This window comes from Ochotona princeps, chromosome 4 (genome assembly GCF_030435755.1).
Source record: "Ochotona princeps isolate mOchPri1 chromosome 4, mOchPri1.hap1, whole genome shotgun sequence".
In the NCBI taxonomy this organism is placed as follows: Eukaryota; Metazoa; Chordata; class Mammalia; order Lagomorpha; family Ochotonidae; genus Ochotona; species Ochotona princeps.
In genome coordinates, this window is record NC_080835.1 from 51,063,419 (window position 1) to 51,089,716 (window position 26,298).

General features: G+C 39.2%; 2 protein-coding genes across 2 annotated transcripts; one reads left to right on the top strand and one right to left on the bottom strand.

Annotated features, from left to right (window-relative positions):
* Positions 1–5,561: 5,561 nt before the first annotated feature.
* LOC131480084 (olfactory receptor 52I2-like) lies at positions 5,562–6,667 on the bottom strand. The gene has a single exon (XM_058662499.1). It carries the CDS (start codon positions 6,554–6,556, stop codon positions 5,609–5,611), a length of 948 nt encoding a protein of 315 aa, XP_058518482.1. The 5' UTR covers positions 6,557–6,667; the 3' UTR covers positions 5,562–5,608.
* Positions 6,668–19,493: 12,826 nt separating this feature from the next.
* Positions 19,494–20,483, top strand: LOC131480085 (olfactory receptor 52I1-like). Its single transcript, XM_058662500.1, has one exon. The coding sequence runs from the start codon at positions 19,509–19,511 to the stop codon at positions 20,481–20,483; it is 975 nt and encodes a 324-aa protein (XP_058518483.1). The 5' UTR covers positions 19,494–19,508.
* Positions 20,484–26,298: the final 5,815 nt, after the last annotated feature.

Genomic DNA, 26,298 nt, shown 5'->3' on the forward strand with positions numbered 1-26,298 from the left:
CAAAGCCAAAAAAAAAGGTAGCTCAACCTTCATTGCTTGAACACCATGAAGGTGTCTTAGCCAGTGGCTATAAACAGAAAAAGTTTTCAAACCCAAGTACGATTAAGAATTTATTATAGGTTGGTTTTCAAGTTTAGAATTTCTAGTTTTGCTTTTGCTTTTCTTTAAACACTCTAGTGAAGATATATTTGTTACATTTGCTAACAACCTATCTTGAACAAGAAAGCCTCAAAGTAATTAATACTTATGCTGTCATATATATCAAAAAAGGGAAACCTGATTAAACAGTAAGTGGAAGCCAGTATAACAAATATCTTTACCCAAGCTAAATTGTTGCTTCTTTTCATAGTATTCTCAGATCATTCTACTTGCTCAAGATATGAACATGTAGCTTAGTCTTAATCCTGGACTCAAGATCCCTAGTATGCATGAGATCATATTAAGTGCAAGCCCTTATTGTCTCATACAGCATCTCTCAATGCGTTAGCCTAGTGAGCCTCTGTATGAAGTATCTGATATGTGTTAATCAAGCAATAGCTCTTTATAGCAAAGAAACTCTTTGTGTCAGTAACCAGAAAAGACGTTTCAGTGCCCAGCCTCATGAAAAACCTGCCTTTAGCCTTAACTTCCTAAAATTCCCCTCAATAAAGGGCTTCCAGGAACTTCCAGGGGGAGTTGCCATTTCTCAGCTCTTGTATACTGTCGCTATGAAGCCCTATTTCATATCTTACTGAATGCCTGACCCCTCCAAGAACCATTGGTGGGGTCCAATTGTGATTCTACACTCAAGATCCTATCTGATGCATGAGACATTTTCTGTTAGTCAAACACTAGACAACCATTCACATCCTAATCATGTAATGGACATGTCCTCTTCCATTTTCCTTTTAGAAAGTCAGTTGTTTACTGACCCTGTACCAGGTAGCAGCAACACCACTGAGAGAAGGGTAATCCTCAGAAGTTCACTAAAAACCCAGATCTAAGGGTCTGGGGTAATGGCTGAACTGGCTAATCATCTGCTGGCAAGAGTTAGCATCACATATTGTCGCCTGATATGTGTGCCAGCTCTTCTACTTCCCACCTAGCTTCCTGATTGTGGTCTGGGAAAGCAGTAGAGAATGGCCCAAAGCCTTGGGTCCCTGCACCCACATAGGAAACCTAGAAAAATCTGGCTCCCAGCTTTGGATAGGCTCAGCTCTGATTATTATAGCCATTTGGGCAGTAACCAAGTGGATAGAAGGTCTCTATGTCTCTCTTTCTCTCTTTAAAATATGTTTTTTCTGATAAAAATTAATAAATCTTAAAAAAAAATCTAAGACAACTATGTGAACTGTGGTCATTATTAGAACAAGGAAATAAGCAGCAAAAGAAAAAGAAAAACTGCAAACCTGTAAGTTCTATGTAATGAAACAGACTGAATTATGAAGTGAATTCTGCACCATAATAAAATTAGAATAAATGTTGTAAAAGTTAGCCACTGGGCAAAACACCTTCAATGATCATGAGAAGACAACAGAAAGCAAAGTAGAATGGTAGTGAAGAGCGAAATATATCTCAAGATATCCTTGAGACTATCATGTGTTGTTCTGTCTGATACATCTGCAGGGTTGGGCATCACTGCTTATATAACTGAAGAAAAACTACAGAATTTCTACCTCCAACCAAGTGCTGCTCCAGTATTTTCCTGTCTGGAATGCTTCTCAAACCTATCATTCTTTTTAGGGCACCCTTTCTTGTACAACCCTCTTTTCTTCAACCTTGGCAACTTGTAAATGTTTTTATGGTTTGTCTTTGACTGTTTTACTGTGTTCATGTTCTCTTCTTTGTTAACATTTCTGTAGACTTACCTTTGTTGTTAGTCTTTCCAAGTACAAGAAATTTGTTTTCGTATACTGGGTCTTTGCTTTAGAATTTTTATTTCATTCAACTTAATGGGAAAGTTTCTTATTATGATCAATACTGCTCTCCATCAAAGATCTATTTGTCTAGTGACGTTAGTCTTTGTTCTGCTGATCTCTCCAAAGTATTCAACACCATTTGATTCTTCCTTTTTGTTTGCATTTTAATGGAAGTAAATGTGCACACTATAAACCATAGAAATCTCAGTTGTACAGCTTGCCAAAATTTAATGTTAACACATGACCACACCCACATGGTCAGACAATATACAGACAACATTGCTCCATGATTGTTCGGTTGCAGTATTTTCAGCAAGTTCTGGACAGGCTCTCACAAGACACATTGCTAGCATATTCACTTACACCTCTCAAAGACATTCACATGAAAAGCTGAAGGGTCAGTCCTTGAGAACTAGCTTAAATAAGTCACTAACTTCAATAACAAAATCCTAGGATATGTGTGGCTCTTTCATTCTATTTACAGGACAAAGATTTTATGATTCAGATTTAGCATATCTTAAAGATAAAAGCAGTGATGTGTGACTCTTCTGAATGGAAATTTTTTATTTATGATGATCCTGTGTCTTTGCCTGGATGTCTCCAAACAGAAACCTTTTGTTATACAAAAGGTTTTGTTTTGTCTTTACTCCTGAATCAAACTAGGATTCCCATTTTGAAACATGAAAATATACCCATACAGCATGATACTAACTATTCTACCTTTACCTAGACCTACCACATAATGATATATTTAAATAGCAGGAAGTTAATGTTGTAACTGTTACTAAGGCAATGTACTCCTGGATTCATTCAAGGAATAATAGCAGGTGGGGTGGAGGAACAGGGAAAGATAAAAGAGAGGAAGAGGGGAAAACTCCTGTATCAATAAGACTGTACCATAGTGAATAATAAATATATTAAAAATAAACAGAAAAAATTTAAATACCTTCCCAAACTTCCCTACAGCTTGGTTTATTCTCGTAACTTCTCTTGGCCCCGAAAACTATCTCCACTATTCCAAGTTTGGACTTGCTGCTTTCGTATCTGTGTTTGGAATCAAAGCATTCACAGGCTGTTTTTCCACCCTCTCTCATGTTCCTCATTCTCACCTCATCTCCAGGAGAAGCTCTTGGTTTCACCAGTCCCCTCCTGAGCTGGTGAGTCCATTGTGGAACTGAGGACTTAGAGCTCTCTTTCAGCAAGACCCTAGCCTTCAGATTCCTTCTGCCCCCAACCTCATCGCCGATCAGGTACCCACAAAACTGAAATTTTGCCTATTAACCTTGCTCTGTTAATCTTTGCTGGTGCCCTACACTTACTTCACTCCGATAGGGGAGGACTATTCAGAATCCCTAAGGAAAAGTAACAGAGGATCACTAATGAGCAATGTGGAGTCATAGTACGGCATATTGCCCTTTTCAAAAGCCTCCCAGGGGAGCCCTGTGTGCCCCTTAGATACTATAGTATCCTGCCTTTTCCCTGGACAGTCACTCCCCTCAGCCTTTACACAGAAGCAAAACACCATGACTCTCCCAGACTAATGCTTCATTGTACTTCATTGTAGGTTGTGTTGTCATTCTGTTCCTTTGTTTCTACAAAGTCCTTATGTTAAGATTCAGATACAATAACTCACCGTCAATGCTATATCTCTAGACACTTTTTAACACTCTTAGCAAATTATCTTATTATTAACACTCTCAAATACACCAGAGTCAACTATATGTCTTTTACAGATGAGGTCTCTTTCTGCTGATTACATAGCCTGAGACTCTGAAAGTCCTGGTTCACCATGGGATGTTACCCTCTGGTCAGTTTTCATGATTTTGTCATTATAAACTTTTAGAATTTTCTTCTCTTGAACTATTTTCCTTCAACTGTAGTTTTTACATCTGTCTTTAGGAGTGGAATCTTCCCTTTGGCCCTGGCACCTGTATGTGCACAGACTGAATTTGTTGAATCATTGGGTCCTAGTTGATGAATTCTATCAGACAAGCACTCTACTGCTACTGTACTTTTCTTACCACCTCCTTCTGTTGCAAATCTCTTTGCACTACAGGGACAATTGCCTGCTGCACCATTGTATCAGTCTTCTAACATTATTGCGAGCTGGTATACGACATCTTTACCTTTGTTCTGCATCCTTCCTCTTGAAAACAAACAAAAGCATATGAAAGATATCCATGGAGAAACCAAAACTACTACCTAGTACACCTTTCTTAATTACTTATTCTCTTTTGTCATGTAACTGCCTCTGATTCCTATCAGAAAAAAAAATCTTTTTAAGCTTGAGAAATTTGTTTAAATGTTTATTCTTTATTTGGCTTCTTATCAGAGTGCTTCAAAAACAATTTCTTGTAAACATTTTTTTTAATTCCTTGGTGTCATTGCATTTGGCTCCCAAAAGAGCATAGTAACTGATTTATTTCACCATTTTCTACAGCCTATTTGTTTTAAGTGGGATTCCCCAACCATTACTTGAAGATGGTAATATAAGAAGATATTCCTTAGGTTTATTATAGGCTACTTTAAACCTTTTGACTTTGCTCCAAAGTAATTTAATGTTGTTAGGACAGCAAATTATGATGAATCCCTTTAATTGTGTGTTTAAAAGTCATGTTCTCAAGTTTAAAGATGAATATTAGAATTGAGGCAATTCTTGAAATGCATAAGTCTCTCCTTAATATACTGATTAACGAAGAATAGAAGACTTTCTAAAAGGAAAAACTAAAAGCAAAAGTAATAGAAATAACTAGAGACATAAAAATGCATCATGGCATTTCAACTTCAATGTCAATGTATTATTTTCTATTAACCTTTTCATCCCAAAACACAATTCCTGGGAGGTGCCCAGAAGAGGAAAGAGGTGCTATACTTGAGCCCTGTTTCATATGTCAAACTTATAGTACACACAACAGGAATAGGAAAAAATGGAAGATTTGTAAAACCACACTAACCTTGACTCAGTTTCAGTGGTTTGAGTGTATAAAGCTATACACTATCGAAACAATAGGATATACTTGAAAGCATATAGAGATGTCTTATGGGACTTTGTACCAGGGATACACACAGTGATGTCCCAAGAGAAATAGTAGCAGAGAATCGAACTGGCTTCTCTTACCAATGATTCAGTTTCTGGATAAAATCCAATGTTTTAACATTGCTACCATCACTAATCTCAGTTGTTGAAATGAGCCATAAAACCTGGAATCCAAGTTGGCTAGAAAAGACTTTGCCCTGAGTTTGAGCAATGGCCCAGGTCAGGAGGGATCATCAGTAAGCCAGAGGACACAGTCATAAGTTGTACAGTTGTACATTAAAGAACAAAATTTTACAGTTATCAATAGGAGTAGGGTGATACCGAAGTGCCAAAGACTCAGGTTATTAGGCAGAGAAACTGCTGTGATATTAGTTTGCATATATAGACCCAAAATTAAGGAAATAAGAACTTATAATTGATATTCTTTGTATAAAATACTTCCAATTCAACACTATTACATAGAAATCATTAAAATGCTCAGAGATATTCAAAATAATTCTGTTATTTCTATAGAAATTGAAAATTTAAATAAGATATATATTACAGCATCATATGAGAATTACCTTAGATCCAAATAAAAAAATGGATGATAACTCTCGAAAAGATCTTTCACATTGGATGGAAAATTCAAGGTTGAAATGTATTTTGAGTTCAGGGACCACAAGGGAAACATTCAAGGAGACAACAGTAAATTCCATATTCTCTCCTGGATTTGCTTGGTTCTCATGCCATAAATGATAGGATTTAACGTGGGTGGAATCACCAGGTATAGGTCAGCTAACAGCACTTGAGTGTGCAAGGATACTCTGTCTTGTCCTAACCAGGCTACATAGATAGATGCCAACCCAGGTAGATAATAGAGAGTCATAACTCCCACATGAGAACCACATGTGCTCAATGCTTTCAACTGAGCTTTCTTGGAAGAGAGACCAAATACTGCCCTGAGAATCAACACATACGAGGCAGCAATGAACGCCACATCACAGCCCACAATAATGGAAGAACCAATGAGGCTGTAGAGACTGCTGGGCATGGGGTCAGCACATGCTAACTTGACCACAGCCATGTGCTCACAGTAGGAATGCAGAATCACATTGGAGCCACAGAAAGGCAAATGACTCACCATCCAACTCAGTGGAGTCATGAACAGGACAGCTCGCAGAATGATGGCCAAAGTCATACCCAGGATCACTTGAGGGGTGAGAATTGTCTTGTAGTGCAGAGGCCTGCAGATGGCTACATAGCGGTCAAAAGCCATGGCCAGCAGCAGTCCTGTCTCCACAGCCGTGGCCGCATGCACAAAGTACATCTGAGTGAGACAAGCATGGAAGCTGATGGAGCCGTCTCCCGAGCAGAAGATGCTCACCATCTTGGGCACTACGGAGGAGGCCATGACAATGTCCACAGCAGCCAGACAGCACAGCAAGTGATACATGGGCTCTTGCAGAGTGGAATCCATCCAGACTGCAATCACGATAAGGGTGTTTCCCACCAGGGCTGTGGTGTACATGGGACTCAGAGAGATAGCCAGCCAAAGATGTGAGGATGGCAAACCCGGAATCCCCACCAGGAAGAAGATGGCAGGGGTGTCCACTGTGTGATTGTAGGGTGGTCCCAGCATTTCAGGTGAGAATGATTTCCTGTTGGTGCATAAAGTAATGTCACGAAAGGATGCAATCCTGTAATATGTGTTCCCATTTTTTTCTATTGAGAAACTTTAAGGAATTTCTACATCTCCTTGAGGTCTCCAAATCAGGTAATGTTTTCCTCTTCCACTTCCCATAATCCCCATTATGAGCTGTGCAATCAATTTTTTTTCACAGTTAAGGATGTCTTTTCTAGGGTATTAGCTCTCCTCTCTGTCTAGCTCCCCTCTACCCATGCCTAGCCTAAGGAAGTTCTTTTGTTCTTCATTCTGCAGTATCTTTCCTGCTGATTGCTGAGACACCTAAATTTATGATGTAAGCCTTCCCCCTGTGGTTCTAGTCTATGCACTCAGTTCTGTATGTCTCATCCATGGTTTATACTTATTCCTGTAGTCCATGATCAAGCACATATTCAGGGCTTTAATTCCTGAGCATTCTGGAAAGCAAAGGCTGAACAGAGAAAAGAAATTACATTTGTCCATGTTTAATTAGTTACTGGTGAAAATGTTGAATGCAATAATGAAAGTCTTGGCATTGAATGTGACATATGCTATGAACTCAGGAAAGTGTGCAACGCAACATGAGTGCAGCATTCTTGTTGTTGAATAACTATATTAGTCTGTTCTGGAAAATAAGAGAAATAGCTACCATGCTTTATAGCCAGTAGTAAAACATCTGGAAATGTCTGTAATACCCAACATCTCTTAGTTTCTCCTCCATTTACTGTATCAATAGTTTCAATTGACCTGTTAAGTATAAATAAAACTTTCAAGAATTAATAGTTAATTCCTGGTAAATCCTTGCGATGCTTCAATATCGCTAAATATTTCTGTATGGTAATAAGCAGTCAAAGAAGAAAATTTATCACTTAGAAAATAAAGCCCTCCTTTTCACATTCATATGTTTTATTAATATAAAATCATAGATTTCATGTAGTTCATAGATACAATTCAAGCACCTCTTAATGGACATTTGCAGTAAGGAATGAAAACCATGCAATGCCCTATGTGAGACTACATTTATGAAATAGAATGCAATCCACGTAAGAATGAGCATAACTGAAATCATGTTAAATATTTCCTCTAATATCATAAAGCAGGTAGTGGTAAATTTGAGAGTCAATTTCAGGTCTTACCCACTGCTGTAACTCCCAGGCGCCCCGCCAGCCAAAAATCAGTAGTCCAGAAAACAATATGTTCATACGAAGAGAAAAATGTGAAGGGCTTCATGTGGCCTGTTTCCCTGAGACAAAGGCAGCTATTACCCTGCACAGGAACTAAACTCTAACATCTGTACAGTTACCCACCTTCTGCTCAATTCAAGTGTTACCTCATCATAGAATGTACAATAATTTGATTGTGCAAACTTAAATATAAGGGATCGGCATTAATGATCAATCGAGTTGCAGTATGCTGTCCCATCAGCTATCTTCTGCTTAGAATGTTATGCTACTCAGATTGTCTCAGTGCAGTAACAGATTACTCCTCTGGCTGCCAGAGCAGGTATCTCACACAGGCACTGGTTCCTCTTCCAGCTGCCACACTTCTTTTTTCCTTTTGTTTTTTTTGTTTTAATTATTTTTTACTTTTATTGGAAAGGCATATTTAAAGAGAGAAGTAAATACAGAGGAAGCTCTTCCATCTGCTGGTTCACTCCCTAAATCCCACAATGGCCAAAGCTGAGCCACTCTGTAACTAGAGGCTAGAAGATTCTTCTTGGTCTCCTAAGTGGTTACAGGGTCCCAAGGCTTCAGGCTATCCTCCATTGCTTTTCCGGGCTGTAAGCAGGAAGCTGGATGAGAAGAGAGGACAGGAAACAATTCCCCACATTGGATCCTAGGGCTCGCAAGGGGAGGATTAGCCACTTGAGACATCGCACACCAGGATGGTGCATTTCTGATCCGGCTCCCCCATTTGTCCTGGGAAAGCAGCAAATCCTGGCCCAAGTCCTTGGGCTCTCCATTCACGTGAGAATCCTAGAAGGAACTCCTGACTCCCGACATTGGACCAACCCAGCTGTGACCTCTCATGGCCAGTTGGAGAGCAAACCACTAGATGGAGAGATATACAGAGATCTTCTATCTGTATATCTCTGAATTTCCAAAAACATGTAGAGCTTTTGTTTTAAAAATGGATGGTTTGTTTCCATGATTTAATATGATATTTGGACATGTTCACACTCCTTCAGCCTTCTGAAAAGACTTTAACACAGGTCTTACAGAAGAATCTTCTGGCCCTATGCTATCACCCAGTCTTTGGAGATGTTGCTTGGTTTTCATAGAACCCTTAGTTTCTCTCCTTGGAAAACAGTATAAAAATTATATTGATGGAACCCCTTCACAAAGCTTTGCTGTAAAGACGCCACTAGGGACACCTGCAGACTATCAGAGTTCATGATTTTGACTCACAGTTGTTCTGTTCTAAAATCCACCTTCCTCATCATGGACATTTTCTGGAGGCAAACGTGATGGCTCAATTAGTTTGAAACTTATTTCTCTGTCATAGCGCCCAGATTGAGTTCCTGCTTCATCCTGAACCATCGCTGGCTGTTAGTGGAATTTGGAGAGTTAACTAGCAAGTGGGAGACTGTGCACTGTATCTTTGCTTTTAAATAAGTAAAAACAAACTGTTTTTTTGAAAGTTGAATTATCTTGCGATCAGCAATGCCCACCCCACCTAGGACACTTTAATAGGTATTCTGCCACATTCCTAGGGTGACTCTGCTGTTCAAAGCACATCTGCCCACCCACTAATCCCGTCGGTCAGTTGCCCACTCCTCCAGGTTTCTCTCTTCAATAATCTCTGATGGCCTTTACCTGGTAGTCCACATTTCTCTCACTCCAAAGAAAGAGAGTTGCCCAGAACTCTGCTTCAGGAGGGAGCAGGAAGAGCCACAGGAATCACACATGAACAATGAAGAGTCATGGGGAGGAGTATTGTCCTTTTCAGAGAACATTCCTGGGGAACGCTCTTTCCCCTTTACACACTCTGTCACTCTACCTTTTCCCTGGACACTCTGACTTCCCTTGGCATTTGCCCAGCAGCCAAATATGTCACTCCTCCAAAGGCTGATTCTCCTCTGTGCTTGGGGCCCTGGGGCTTCCCAGTATGCAGGAAGAGGAGGCAGAGGCCTTAATCAGCAGGGAGTCTTAGTGTCTTCAAGTCTCAAAGGATATCTGAAAATTAGGCTAAGAATGTAAGCTATTTCCCTAAGGTGAAGACAAAGTGAAAGCTTGATGTGTCACAGGCATCCTAATAAAGGACTTCCCAACATTGTCTCTTTCTACTTCACTATCACCTAAAGCACCTGCTGTCATTACATTTTACACAGGTAACCACGTTCGTAAGGCAGAGAGGATGAAAATTCTGCAATCACAATGTATTTCGCTCTGTGCAGCTATTCACATAGATAGTGTATTTAAGTGCACTATGTACCAAAGTGTGCCAATAGTAATTTTTTAATGCCCTCCTTCAAATATTTTGGATATATACTCAGAAGTGTGATTGTCTCAAAATATAATATTGGCCAATTTCCTAAGTTTAATTGATTTATTATTGCTTATTAAAATGAAAGACAGGGGCAAGTATCATCAGATGACTTTGTACTCCCTCAAATACTTGGAACAGTCAGGACTGGGACTGGCAAAGCCAGGATTCAGGGACACAATAGGAGTCTCTCAAGTGGGTGGTAGAGATCCAACTTCTTAAGCCATCACCCAGAATAAGCATAAGAAGGAAATAGAATTCTGGGCATAACAGAGCCTGGAAATCAGGTACTCTTTGAGATACTGGCATCCCAGAAGCTTATTAATTGTGCTAAATACCCCCACCATGAGTCCTGTTTTTGCTATTCTGAGAAACCTCTGTACATACTATTTTTCACTGGAATTGCTCTACCTCACAGTGCATGAGGGTTACTATTTAATGCATCCTGACCAATACATATTAGTTTAAAATACTTAGCATCCTAATGGGAAGGTGACATTATCTCCGTGTGTGTGTGTGTGTGTGTGTGTGTGTGTGTGGTTTTGGTTAGCTTTTCTGTAATGATTAGTGAGGTGAAGCATGTTTTTCCTGTGCTTCTTATCTACTTGTATAACACCTTACCAGGAGAGGAACAAGGACTCCTGGTAAGTGGCATTCTCAGATAGCTTAGGGATTGTGCACGTACCCAAACACTGTATGAAATCACAGAAACCAGACACCCCTAAGGCGAAGGTAACTCAGGAGATTGTAATAAAGACAATCTGTTAAATTCCAAATTAAACAGTCAGGTTATTTCAAGTATATTATATGGTCACACCTGAATGAGACTGGCACAGGGCAATTGTAGCACAATAAACAGATATGGACAAATTCTGGAGCTGAGACTTGTACAGAGAGAACCTCCTTTATTTTCATGGAAACAAGTCTAGATAAACACAAAATATGTTTTTTTTAGTATCTTTAGTCATTTTCTAGACTGTTAATTTTGGGCCACATGGGCACCACAGTGTCCAGAAAAGATGGTCTATTATCTCACAGATACCATGGTTTTCTAAATGATTGGGGAAGAAATGTTCACTATATTTAAATTATACCCACTTCTTCATATGGGTATGTATCCAATTTTTAAAGTAAGATGTACATTCAGAAAAGTTGTTAATGTTTTCAACATAGTACTGCCAAATATTATATTCACTAAACATTGTTTTACCTTATAAAAATTGTTATGTTTTTGATAGTTGATCATGCAGAAGGAATCAGCAATATTAGAGAATCATAAAAAATCATTAAAAAATTATCTGGGGTTCATCCATAAGGTAGATCCTTAGTTTCACTTGTAGTCATTTCATCTGTCAATTGACCCTAACTCTGTAGGCAATCAAGACTGTACATTAGAGAAAGAAGGGATCACAAATCTTTCTAGACACATAATTATCTTTTATGTCAAGTGATACTATTTTCCCTTATTTTCCTGAACACATAAATTTATTTCCTCAACCATGGTATGCTTCATTTTGTATTACTTAGGCACTTTACTCAGGATATAAAATGTAACATGTCTGATATCAAGAGTTCATTATTTCACTGGCACATTATATTGCTGGTAACTGAGCAGATAAATGAAAGATAGATGCCTTCCCCTGATTTATTATTAATATTTCTGGGAAATTGCTTATTGTAATGGATACATGTGACTACTTCACTGTGCTTTATTCCTATGGATTCCACACATAACATGAGACCATGAACAAGAGATGCAAATTGAGTACATACAATAAATATACAGGTGGGAAACCCACATTATGTGGACACAGGGCTGCTGGTGGTCATTGCTTTGACAGCTTTGTAGTTATTTGCAAGCCTCTACACTACCAGACAGCCCAACCCCTCAGGGATGTGGGTGTGATTGTGGCCATCGTCATCAGGTGGTCATGTCTCCATTGGATGATGAGTCACCTGCCTCTCTGTGGCTCCAATGATTCTCCATTCCTACTGTGAGCATATGGCTTTGGTTACATTAGCATGTGCTGATCTTGTTCCTAGCTGTCCCGATAGCCTTAACACATTCCTCCATTATTGTGGCTTTCATTGCTGCCTCCTATGTGTTGATTCTCAGGGCAGTATTTGGTCTCTCTTGAAACAAAGCTCAGGTTTAAAGCATTAAGCACTTGTGATTACCATATGGGGGGTGGGCTATTGCTCTGTACCCTCTACTTGTAACAGCATGTGTCTATGAAGTCTGGCTTTGGAAAGATGCAGTGGCCCCGAACAGTCAAAACTTTCTGAGTTGTATGTGGTGATTTCACTCATATTAGGTTCCATCACCTCTGGCATGAGAATCAAACAAATGTGGGGGGAGAATATGAAATTCACTGATATGTTGACCATTTGACCATACCAATCATGGTTCCTGAACAACAAAAAATTTGTTTAGATCTTATACTACTGGCCAAGTTCAAAGACATTTAGAGATTAGGGAGCTAGATTTATTTACTTTGCACTATTAAATTCTGATATGATGCTGTAACAGTTATCCTGTTCAACTTTTCAATTTTACAAGATTAAGGATCAATTTATTCCAATTCTTCTGACAACCTTTTAAATGACTTCAACAGCTAGTATCTGATTTGAAGATATACTGAGGTAGAAACATACATTTGAGATTCTCATTTCCTTAGTTTCAGATGCATATTTGCAAATCAATAACTTATCAGTCCTTCTTGGATAAACCAAGAGATTCCATCCACTAGCATACTTGACTGAACTGTTCATTCTCCCCTCATGTGACTATATGGAGAAGCTGTTTGGACAAGACTTTTCCCTCTTACCCATTGATAAACCCACCTCACTTGGGCCAGTGCTCACTCTTAGGTCAAAGTCCTTTACCAGCCCAAGTGGATTCCAGTTTACTTAAGGATATGTAAAACTGAGGTTAATGACAGTGGCCATGTTATATAGCACAGGAAAGAAGAGAAACCAGGTCTACAAGCAAGAAAAGCTGATTAGAAATCTAGGATAATGAGAACCACTCTTTGATTCTCTGGAACTGTTTCTGTGTTGCTGTCATGATGTACATCCGGTTATTAAGTTCTACAAGGCACCTCTATATGCTTTATGATACTTGCAGCTGGTATAGGAATTATCATCTTTAGGTTTCTGAGTCAAAGAAGCTAGTCAGTGTATTTACTTCTGGGAATATTTCATTTGCTTCCTAGGCCTGTTCTTTGTAACCCATCCATCAGACGTAGTGAAGAGTGACCATGTATAGCACAGATCTTTCCTTTTGTGGACACTTCTCACGGATTGTAGTCTGGGATAAAGAGCAATGATTAAACTGAAAATCAAGTTAAAGTGCCACTACTGTTCTCTAAGTCTTCAGATCCATTTTTGATTTTACTTTCTCCTGATTACTGATTAATTAGTGCATGTTATAAAGTCTCACATGTAAAAGACACATATTTAATGCTCATAAATGTGAAATTCTTAAAAAATAAGATAATTCCTAATAGTGTTAAAATTAAGAGTACATAGAGGTACTGTGTAAATAATGAGCTACTACAATTGAGTCAAGCACATTTTCTGTAACAATGGAGACAACAGTAAAAGCAGCCTACAAAATGAGAGAAAACATATCACAGATCTGAAATGGGACTTTAATTCAGCAAAGAGAACTATTAGAAACCAAATCAAACAAACAAAATCAATGCCTTAATTAAAACTTGAGTTTTAAACATTTCCCCAGGATATTATACAAGTGGATAAGAAGCACAGCAAAACATGCTCCACCTCACTAATCATTACAGAAAAACTAACAACAAGTACAGTCTGGGAACACACACACACACACACACACACACACACACACACACACACACGGAGATAATGTTCTTTGAGACTTGAAGACACTAAGACTCCCTGCTGATTAAGGCCCCTGCCACCTCTTACTGCATACTGGGAAGTCCCAAGGCCCCAAGCACAGAGGAGAATCAGCCTTTGGAGGAGTGACATATTTGGCTGCTGGGCAAATGCCAAGGGAAGTCAGAGTGTCCAGGGAAAAGGTAGAGTGACAGAGTGTGTAAAGGGGAAAGAGCGTTCCCCAGGAATGTTCTCTGAAAAGGACAATACTCCTCCCCATGACTCTTCATTGTTCATGTGTGATTCCTGTGGCTCTTCCTGCTCCCTCCTGAAGCAGAGTTCTGGGCAACTCTCTTTCTTTGGAGTGAGAGAAATGTGGACTACCAGGTAAAGGCCATCAGAGATTATTGAAGAGAGAAACCTGGAGAAGTGGGCAACTGACCGATGGGATTAGTGGGTGGGCAGATGTGCTTTGAACAGCAGAGTCACCCTAGGAATGTGGCAGAATACCTATTAAAGTGTCCTAGGTGGGGTGGGCACTGCTGATTGCAACACCTCCTAGAAGTGATGGAAGGTTGATAGAGGTGGGAAAGGGAGCAGAACACATCTGACTGATTTGTTTCAGAAGAGTTAGTTCAACCTTCTGATTGCTTAAAGATGGTTATGAAAAGAAACCAGCAGCATGGATGCCTTCGTGCCTGTTTTGTTGCAGGCACTCACTAACATGGGGTTATCACAAACAGAAAGACTTGACTCAAACTGATAATTCATTTGTGTTTTTATTTTTAATGTAATTTAAATTTAGATTTTGTATCCTCCATCTTGTAATTAGATATGAAAAATCTTTATCATTGAGGCATTGAAATTAAGTGACATATCTAAGCTGCTCTTCAGTTTTTGACCTGCACCTGTTCATTTGAAAATGTCTGCAAGGTTAAAAGTGAAGGAGTTAGAAATGCACCTTCTGAGAGTTTGGCCAGAAGTAGCTGAGACAAGTGAAACAATCATCAGGAAGCCACATGAGCGAGTTCTTGCGTTCACAGCATCAAATTTTCCAAGTTGTACACCTGAAGTGTATAATTCATAGTATGTATGTTTACTTCTATTAAAGTATTACCAGTAAAATGAAGAATATGGAGTAATGCTAACTTCTTTGGAGTGACCAAATCAAGAATGAAAATAAATCACTGGTTTGGCAATAAACTGTTGATGGGGAATGCTACTGACCTTAGGAAGTCATCTTTAAGCAATGATTTATTTTATTCGAAAGGTAGACATAAGAAGAGACAGAATGAGCTCTTCTGTATTTGCATATCTATCTTTTGCTTCGAAATCAGAGTTACGGAGAAAGAGAGATACAGAGAGAGTTGGGTGAGTTTTTTTTTTTAAGATTTATTTATTCTATTACAAAGTCAGATATACAGAGAGGAGGAGAGACAGAGAGGAAGATCTTCCATCCGATGATTCACTCACCAAGTGAGCGCAACGGCCGGTGCTGTGCCAATCTGAAGCCAGGAACCTGGAACCTCCTCCAGGTCTCCCGCACGGGTGCAGTGTCCCAAGGCATTGGGCTGTCCCCAACTGCTTTCACAGGCCACAAGCAGGGAGCTGGATGGGAAGTGGAGATGCCGGGATTAGAACCGGCACCCATATGGGATCCTGGGACATCCAAGGCGAGTACTTTAGCCGCTAGGCCATATCGCTGGGCCCATGAGATCTTAATCATACCATTCTATCAATGAGCTCTACTTAATGGTAGAGGCCTTGTGTCTGAAGAAATATTGAAAAGGACTAAGTAGAGACAATAGACAAAGTGGGAAATGAAAACTTCTCAGCCATGATGTTCTTTATTGAGAGGAGACAGAAATGATTGTTAAAAGCAGGGTAGCCCAGATATGGAACATGCTTCACATAGACATTCATGGTCACCAGGACAGCTTTGGCCTAAGAGACTACTGTAGATCAACACAGGTAGAAAGTTTGTGCAATGACTCAGCAGGCTGAGGCACTGAGAGATGTCATGTTAGGACAATGAAGGTGTGAGTTCCACTTGAACTAAAAAGAATTCATGCATACTTACAATGTTGAGCCTAGGTCTTGGGATATGATAGGTATGTCCAGGTGCTGAGTGAGCTGAATGATCTGAGTATGAGGAACACAGTGGAGCAACAAGTTGGCCTGGATAAAGGGTATTTGTCAGATCTGTACTCAGATTTTTCCTAATCTATTTCCATTTTTGTTAAGATATATTACACGAAAACATAGGCATTAGCTGCTTTCAGGTCTTCTTGTTAGGGAGGTGTTGTAGGTGGATGTAAGGGACATCTCATTAAAGTGGGAAATAAAGCACACAAGCAAATAGAGAAGTTCCACACTTGGAAACTGACCTATGAGAAAGCATATGATGAGTTCCTAAACAAGTGTGGATTTGAACAACCTTCCTGTGTACAGTCACCGAGAGAGAGAGAGATCTTCAGAGCTAGCTCCTAGGAGACAAGAAGAAAGTCTCAGACATTGCTTTTGTTGTTTTTTGTTTCAACTTGGCTGCCAAATCACACAACACTCTCCTCTTCATGTTTTTCTTTGTGGTGAGTCCAGAATCACAAGAGTAAAAAAAGAAAGTAGTTTTTTTGATTCATTCTTATCAGAATATACTGAACATGAAGTAAAGCATTGTGTCAAGCAGTTTTGCACAGCTTTCTACTTAAATATCAAAACATCTCTGTGATATAGGGACTAGGACCATCATCTAGCCAATTAACAAATGAAGATTTGGAGACTGCAAATGTTCCAAATCAGATGCTTAGAAAATAACAATAGGATTTTTATTAAAAGAAAACAAAAAATATTCGACTTTCATTTTGTTTTGTCACTTGTCTATTCCGCATCTTGATTATGTAAGCCAAGATGAATGCAAAATTAAAACCTTTGAAAAATTATATTTTTATTTATTTAAAAGCAAAGATACAGTGTGTGATGTACCAATTCCTAGTTAACTCTCCAAGTTCCACTAACAGCCAGCGATGGTTCAGGATGAAGCAGGAACTCAATCTGGGCACTATGACAGAGAAATAAGTTTCAAACTAATTGAGCCATCACGTTTGCCTCCAGAAAATGTCCATGATGAGGAAGGTGGATTTTAGAACAGAACAACTGTGAGTCAAAATCATGAACTCTGATAGTCTGCAGGTGTCCCTAGTGGCGTCTTTACAGCAAAGCTTTGTGAAGGGGTTCCATCAATATAATTTTTATACTGTTTTCCAAGGAGAGAAACTAAGGGTTCTATGAAAACCAAGCAACATCTCCAAAGACTGGGTGATAGCATAGGGCCAGAAGATTCTTCTGTAAGACCTGTGTTAAAGTCTTTTCAGAAGGCTGAAGGAGTGTGAACATGTCCAAATATCATATTAAATCATGGAAACAAACCATCCATTTTTAAAACAAAAGCTCTACATGTTTTTGGAAATTCAGAGATATACAGATAGAAGATCTCTGTATATCTCTCCATCTAGTGGTTTGCTCTCCAACTGGCCATGAGAGGTCACAGCTGGGTTGGTCCAATGTCGGGAGTCAGGAGTTCCTTCTAGGATTCTCACGTGAATGGAGAGCCCAAGGACTTGGGCCAGGATTTGCTGCTTTCCCAGGACAAATGGGGGAGCCGGATCAGAAATGCACCATCCTGGTGTGCGATGTCTCAAGTGGCTAATCCTCCCCTTGCGAGCCCTAGGATCCAATGTGGGGAATTGTTTCCTGTCCTCTCTTCTCATCCAGCTTCCTGCTTACAGCCCGGAAAAGCAATGGAGGATAGCCTGAAGCCTTGGGACCCTGTAACCACTTAGGAGACCAAGAAGAATCTTCTAGCCCCTAGTTACAGAGTGGCTCAGCTTTGGCCATTGTGGGATTTAGGGAGTGAACCAGCAGATGGAAGAGCTTCCTCTGTATTTACTTCTCTCTTTAAATATGCCTTTCCAATAAAAGTAAAAAATAATTAAAACAAAAAAAACAAAAGGAAAAAAGAAGTGTGGCAGCTGGAAGAGGAACCAGTGCCTGTGTGAGATACCTGCTCTGGCAGCCAGAGGAGTAATCTGTTACTGCACTGAGACAATCTGAGTAGCATAACATTCTAAGCAGAAGATAGCTGATGGGACAGCATACTGCAACTCGATTGATCATTAATGCCGATCCCTTATATTTAAGTTTGCACAATCAAATTATTGTACATTCTATGATGAGGTAACACTTGAATTGAGCAGAAGGTGGGTAACTGTACAGATGTTAGAGTTTAGTTCCTGTGCAGGGTAATAGCTGCCTTTGTCTCAGGGAAACAGGCCACATGAAGCCCTTCACATTTTTCTCTTCGTATGAACATATTGTTTTCTGGACTACTGATTTTTGGCTGGCGGGGCGCCTGGGAGTTACAGCAGTGGGTAAGACCTGAAATTGACTCTCAAATTTACCACTACCTGCTTTATGATATTGGAGGAAATATTTAACATGATTTCAGTTATGCTCATTCTTACGTGGATTGCATTCTATTTCATAAATGTAGTCTCACATAGGGCATTGCATGGTTTTCATTCCTTACTGCAAATGTCCATTAAGAGGTGCTTGAATTGTATCTATGAACTACATGAAATCTATGATTTTATATTAATAAAACATATGAATGTGAAAAGGAGGGCTTTATTTTCTAAGTGATAAATTTTCTTCTTTGACTGCTTATTACCATACAGAAATATTTAGCGATATTGAAGCATCGCAAGGATTTACCAGGAATTAACTATTAATTCTTGAAAGTTTTATTTATACTTAACAGGTCAATTGAAACTATTGATACAGTAAATGGAGGAGAAACTAAGAGATGTTGGGTATTACAGACATTTCCAGATGTTTTACTACTGGCTATAAAGCATGGTAGCTATTTCTCTTATTTTCCAGAACAGACTAATATAGTTATTCAACAACAAGAATGCTGCACTCATGTTGCGTTGCACACTTTCCTGAGTTCATAGCATATGTCACATTCAATGCCAAGACTTTCATTATTGCATTCAACATTTTCACCAGTAACTAATTAAACATGGACAAACGTAATTTCTTTTCTCTATTCAGCCTTTGCTTTCCAGAATGCTCAGGAATTAAAGCCCTGAATATGTGCTTGATCATGGACTACAGGAATAAGTATAAACCATGGATGAGACATACAGAACTGAGTGCATAGACTAGAACCACAGGGGGAAGGCTTACATCATAAATTTAGGTGTCTCAGCAATCAGCAGGAAAGATACTGCAGAATGAAGAACAAAAGAACTTCCTTAGGCTAGGCATGGGTAGAGGGGAGCTACACAGAGAGGAGAGCTAATACCCTAGAAAAGACATCCTTAACTGTGAAAAAAAATTGATTGCACAGCTCATAATGGGGATTATGGGAAGTGGAAGAGAAAAACATTACCTGATTTGGAGACCTCAAGGAGATGTAGAAATTCCTTAAAGTTTCTCAATAGAAAAAAATGGAAACACATATTACAGGATTGCATCCTTTCGTGACATTACTTTATGCACCAACAGGAAATCATTCTCATCTGAAATGCTGGGACCACCCTACAATCACACAGTGGACACCCCTGCCATCTTCTTCCTGGTGGGGATTCCGGGTTTGCCATCCTCACATCTTTGGCTGGCTATCTCTCTGAGTCCCATGTACACTACAGCCCTGGTGGGAAACACCCTCATCGTGATTGCAGTCTGGATGGATTCCACTCTGCAAGAGCCCATGTATCACTTGCTGTGCTGTCTGGCTGCTGTGGACATTGTCATGGCCTCCTCCGTAGTGCCCAAGATGGTGAGCATCTTCTGCTCGGGAGACGGCTCCATCAGCTTCCATGCTTGTCTCACTCAGATGTACTTTGTGCATGCGGCCACGGCTGTGGAGACAGGGCTGCTGCTGGCCATGGCTTTTGACCGCTATATAGCCATCTGCAGGCCTCTGCACTACAAGACAATTCTCACCCCTCAAGTGATCCTAGGTATGACTTTGGCCATCATTCTGCGAGCTGTCCTGATCATGACTCCACTGAGTTGGATGGTGAGTCATTTGCCTTTCTGTGGCTCCAATGTGATTCTGCATTCCTACTGTGAGCACATGGCTGTGGTCAAGTTAGCATGTGCTGACCCCATGCCCAGCAGTCTCTACAGCCTCATTGGTTCTTCCATTATTGTGGGCTGTGATGTGGCATTCATTGCTGCCTCGTATGTGTTGATTCTCAGGGCGGTATTTGGTCTCTCTTCCAAGAAAGCTCAGTTGAAAGCATTGAGCACATGTGGTTCTCATGTGGGAGTTATGACTCTCTATTATCTACCTGGGTTGGCATCCCATTATGTATCCTGGCTAGGGCAAGACAGAGTACCCTTACACACTCAAGTGCTGTTAGCTGACCTGTATCTTATCATCCCACCCACGTTAAATCCTATCATTTATGGCATGAGAACCAAGCAAATCCAGGAGAGAATATGGAATTTGCTGACGGACTGCCTCTTTAAGCACTCTAATCATGGTTCCTGAGCACAAAATCTTTCCAGACCTTAAGCATGTCAGACCATTTCAGATACCTAGTGTAATCATGTACATGTCTGGGCTGTTCTGTCTGGCATTCTAGAAGAGTTAATATGAACCTGTACAAATTATCCTTGCTTAATTTCTCAAATGCTAACACAAATGATGGAAAAGTTCTATCTGAATCATAGATAATTTTAGGCAGAGAATATAGAGTTGGAGTTTTTCTAGCATCTGACCCGTATTTAAACCAGATATTTTAGTAGTCCCTCTGTTGAAGAATCCAACTGTTTGGTCCACCTCACACATTCAGATACTCCACTGATTTTCTTAGAATTGCTGTTCTTGTGTTTATATGGAAGAAGCTTTAGGCATGTAAGTCATTGGCAAATGTCCCAGACTTGGATCACATGTGTCCATCTATAGCTTGTGCCATTTAAATGAACTCTAGATATTTGACAGACTCACTTGGATTTGTCTCAGTGTTGCCTATCTCATGTAAATCTCAAGGCATTAAATATTGAAGATCTTCAAATCCCTATTGTTTTTTAATCTTCAGGGATTCCACATATATACAATTGATGTAAATATATTTGCCTTTCTTACATATTTACTTTCTCTTATTTTATTTTGTGTTTGTTTTTCGAATCAGAATGTTTTTAACTTCCCTACTGAAATTTTAAGTTGAATCTCTTCAAATTTAGACAATCATTTAGTTTAAATTTTGAGCTATATTTTTAATATTGAAAACTTAGGGTTCCTAACTCCAGGAACATCTCTTTTATATATTTCAATTTTATTTTTTCTTATGTCACATTTTTGACATGAAGAAATTTTTTAACAGTCAAAATGAATTAATTTCAAGGGGAAATAAGTTCCAAGAGGAGGACAGCTGCTGAGGTCCACACAGAGGAAGCACGTGGCCAATAGCAACAATGCTGTTACCACCACTGGTTGATATAGCATAAGACAGGCAAAAGCTAGGAATAGGTATGCAGAGTTGTGCTAGCTTTGGCTTGCTGGTTAGCAAACAGTGAAGAGAATGGGTGTGGGATTGAGAGAAAAAAAAAAAGACAGGTGAGACCTTCTCCCCACTGGCTTACTCCTTAAATACCCACAATACTTATCGGTGGCCCTGGCTAAAGCCATCAGCATGGAACTCAATCTAGGTGTCCCTGTGGGTGCCAGGGTCCAATACTTAAGCCATCACCTGCTGCACCTCAACCCCCAAGTGCACATCAGCAGAAAACAGAGACTCAATCCTAAACTTTGTAACACCTGATGCCGACACCTATTACCACTACCACAAATCCTGTCCCTGTTTTATTTTAATGACAGCTGGGAGTACACATACAACTGCATTAGGGAGGTTAATAACCAAACAACATACTTCACAATTTACCGGAGAAAATATGGGCTTGGAGATGGTGGAGAATAGAACGTAAAAGCACAAGCCTAGTATAAGACACACGAGTATTTTCATTTTTTAGGATTTATTTTTATTGGAAAGACAGATTTACAGAGCAACAGAGACAGAAAGATTTTCCATCAACTGTTTCGATACTCAAGTTGCCACAATAGCCGGAGTTCAGCAAATCCAAAGCCAGGAGCTTCTTCCAGGTTTCCCATGTAACTTCAGAGTCTTTGGGTCATCTTCTCCTGCTTCCCCAGCCATAAGCAGGGAGCTGGATAAGACGTGCAATAGCTGGGACACAAAACAGCGCTCTTATAGGATCCTGGTGCATGTAAAGCAAGGATTTAGCCACTGGGCCACCATGACAGGCCCATGTGTACTTTCCAATCAATAGAAAGTTTTCTCTGTATCTCATACAGAAAAATTACTTCCATCTCTGTAGTACTCATTTGGCAGTAACTACCCATTAAATTATCCATGAAAATAGAACACAATTGAACATGTATTATATTACTCTTTGTTTGTTACAAACTAAGGAATATTATATGCCTTGAACCTAAGGCTAACTTAAAGAACACATTGATAAACAAGACAAAAACTTTTGACAATAGAGATATTAACTCTGCCTAATAGAACTGATTCTTATTAGTGGCCCCACATTCTACACTATGCCATGTGATATGCTGGATTGTGGCAAGCTCACCCAAAACAAAATATTTCTCCTCAGAGGTATTTTTATTAAAATAGTGGAGCATCAAGGAAACGCCTAATGGAACTACAGAACACTTTTAAAACATCACAATTTCTGAATCTACTTAAATTTTCAAATACTTATCCATTGTGTGCACACACCCACAAATACTCACACACACATACTCTATGTCTTGACCACAAAGAGGCTACATGTTGCTAGAAGGCATAACTGCAGCAGGCAAGAGAAAAAAAACAAATAGTATCCAAATTGAAAAAGTTCAAATGTTATGTGCAAATGATTTGATCTTGCAGAGAGAACCTCAGGGACTCTTCCTATAACTAGTATTGGAATTTACTAAAGTTAAGGATTTAGAATTACCTTGTCACCAACTATGTGAAAGAGAAATTTAAAAAGTAATCCTTGGGGAGACCATTTCTGGTCCGAAGTTAGAGCTGGTAGAATATCATCCCAGTCAATTACGAGTCCCAATATAACATCAACAGCAGTTTGCAATATTATGGAATTGACATGGTTTTGAGTAACCAGTATGTTAAAAAAAAAAAAGTAAGTCCTAACCACAACCTATGATTAGCTCATTGACATTTCAATTTTAGTTTATATACAGCACCGGATGCTATATACCTTAAAATGGCTATAAGGTACCGTTCAGCCGTCTCGTGTCTATTTCATTTTAGTATTTAGCCATTTGTTGTGTTGAAGTATAGAAACTGTTCAACCCATCTGGACAATAAGTAGCTGGACTCTATGCTTGGTATATGTTTGCAAGGAAAGAATCTTGATTGAATTTGAACTGTAATACTGCATCAAGGTGGAGGAATCCACCAGGGGGAGGGGAGGGAAAGGGGTAGGGGGATTCCCAGAGCCTATGAAACTGTCACATAATGCAAAATAATTAATAAAAAGTAATCCTATTTCCAATGCTACCAATAAATTCCTACAGGTGAAACAGCTCTATAATGTAAATTATAAATAAAGAAATAAAAAGAACTCAAAGAAAAAATATGCCTTGTTCAAAATTAGAATCAATAAAAATATTTACTCTAACTGAAGCAATATTCAGATTCAATAGCTACCTATCAAATACTAATAAGATTTTTCAATAATTACAAAAAAATTGTAATATATGGGACATAAAATATTAAATAGCCAAAGCAATCTTGAACAAAAATAACTAAATCAATGAACAAACCATTGCTGAAAATGACAGAATCAAATTACCACCTATTCATATTAACCCTGAATGTAAATGACTTAAACTCAAATAAAACAGGATAGATTAGTAGATTGAATTAAAAACTAGAATCCATTTATTTGTTGTCTAGAACAGACACATCTCAGCGACAAAGATCACCGGAAACTGTATCTCATGGGTTATGATGTTTTTGTTTTTATTTTCATTTCTTCAAAATAGTTTTTTCATATTAAATTCTTCACTGATTCATTGACCATGCAGTAGTATGATTTTCTTCAAGAAGGTTTTTGATTTTCATTTTAATTTCTTCAGTGACACATTAGTCATTCAGTAGCATATTATTTAACTTCATGACATTGTAAATTTGTATTTTTCTTCCTGTTGTTGATTTTGTTCTGTGGCTTTTCATATAAGGGGATGTATAGTAACTGTGTAATGGAGACTATCATGTCCAGATGTGAAGATACAATGCAGTATGCATCTGTACTTCCAGATCAAAGATGAACTCCCAATAAAACTGTTAAATTTATCTTGACAATAGGAAGCTGGACTCTGCTATTGTCCGTGCCCACAATGACGGACTTATGACTGCTTATGAAGAACTGTATTATTGTAATAAAGGGGAAATCAATGTGTGGGGGAGGATTTGGGGAGTTGGTTAGGAAAATCCCAATACCTATGTATCATAGAATAATAAAAAAAAAAAAAAGCAAAGCAGGAAGCATTAAACCACTCGACTTTAAAACACACAACAGAGTTAAAACAATTAAAACAACATGACTTTTGGCATAAAACAAGCATTAGACTAAAGGAACATAATAGAGAACTGAAAAGCAAACCCAGCCATAGGCTGCCTAATCCCATCCAATCCCCAATTCTAAGTGCTTTCAACCCCTAGGGCCCCTTACTGCCTGCTCCATCCCAGAGGACCAACACCTCAAGAGTGTTATTAGTGCTGCTGCTCCTCATTGTGAACCCGCCAGGACCCAGCCTACTCCACCCCACTAGCAGCTTATAGCCCTCCCCCAGCCTCATTAAGTCTGCCGTTGATTTTTTTGCTTCTCTCTGCCCCCCACCCCTATCACCTTCGGTGGCTGAAGGGGTGGACACCAGAAACAGGCCATGTTCCAATGAATGTGTTTCCACCTACAAGCAAACAAAAAGTGAACTCGGGCATCTACATCCAGTGGAACTCTGACAAACTACTAAGAACACTCATTAGAGCAAAAATAATCTTCTAAATAAATTGTTCTGGGAAAATTCAATCTCTCCACATGTGCAATTATCAACTCAAAATGGATTGGTGACCTAAATATAAGACCTGGAATTAGTAAACTACTAAAAGAAAACAGAGGAAACATTCCAGGACATTGGAATTGGCAAGAACATTTTGGATCGAACCTGAAATGCCCAGGAAACAGAAGCAAAATTAGACAAATGAATTTTTTGAAACTGAAGAGTTTCTACACAGCGAAGAAAACAGGGTGGAGAGACAATCTTTAGATTAGGAGAAGATATTTGCGAACTATTCATTTGGACAATGGTGAGTAACCAAAATACATAAGGAATATAATCAGTTTAGTAGTATATACACATACACACACACACAAATAATCATTTAAAACCAAGTAATATATATTGAGATATTTTTCCAAGAAAGACACACATTTAGACAGCAAGTACATCTTTTAAAAATATTCAACATCACTGGGCCCAGCAGCGTGGCCTAGCGGCTAAGGTCCTCGGTTCTAATCCCGGCAGCTCCACTTCCCATCCAGCTCTCTGCTTGTGGCCTGGAAAAGCAGTCGAGGACGGCCCGAGGCTTTGGGACCCTGCACCCGCGTGGGAGACCCGGAAGAGGTTCCTGGTTCCCGACATCGGATCGGCGTGCACCGGCCCGTTGCGGCTCACTTGGGGAGTGAAACATCAGATGGAAGATCTTCCTCTCTGTCTCTCCTCCTCTCTGTATATCCAGCTTTCCAATAATAATAAAAATCTTTAAAAAAAAATTCAACATCACTGCATCATTGAAGAAATGCAAATCAAAACCACAATGAGAAATGCCTTTGCTCAAGTCCAGTTGGTTATTATCAAAAACAAAAAGAATAGGAAAGATTGATGAGGATGTAGAGAAAGGGAGCCCTTGAGTGTTGTTGCTGGAAATACAGATTAGCATAACCCCCAGGAGAAATAATATAGAGGTTACCCAAAAGATAGATAGAACTACGGTGTGAACCAGAAATTCCACTCCTGGATATATGCTCTACGGAAATGACATTAGCCTGTTACAGAGACACCTGCACTTCCATTTTTATTGGAGCACTATTCACAATAGCCACAACATGGTAAAAACTATTTGTTCTTTTCTTTACTTGATGACAACTTAAGACAAGATGGTACACACACACACACACACACACACTATACAATACTATTCAATAATTAAAGATGAAATTCTATCACTTGTGACAACCTAAATAGAATTAGAGGTCATCATCACCAT

Excerpts from the sequence above, each read along its gene's own strand:
- LOC131480084 (XM_058662499.1), bottom strand. The coding sequence starts at position 6,556 with ATGCTGGGACCACCCTACAATCACACAGTGGACACCCCTGCCATCTTC.
- LOC131480085 (XM_058662500.1), top strand. The coding sequence starts at position 19,509 with ATGCTGGGACCACCCTACAATCACACAGTGGACACCCCTGCCATCTTC.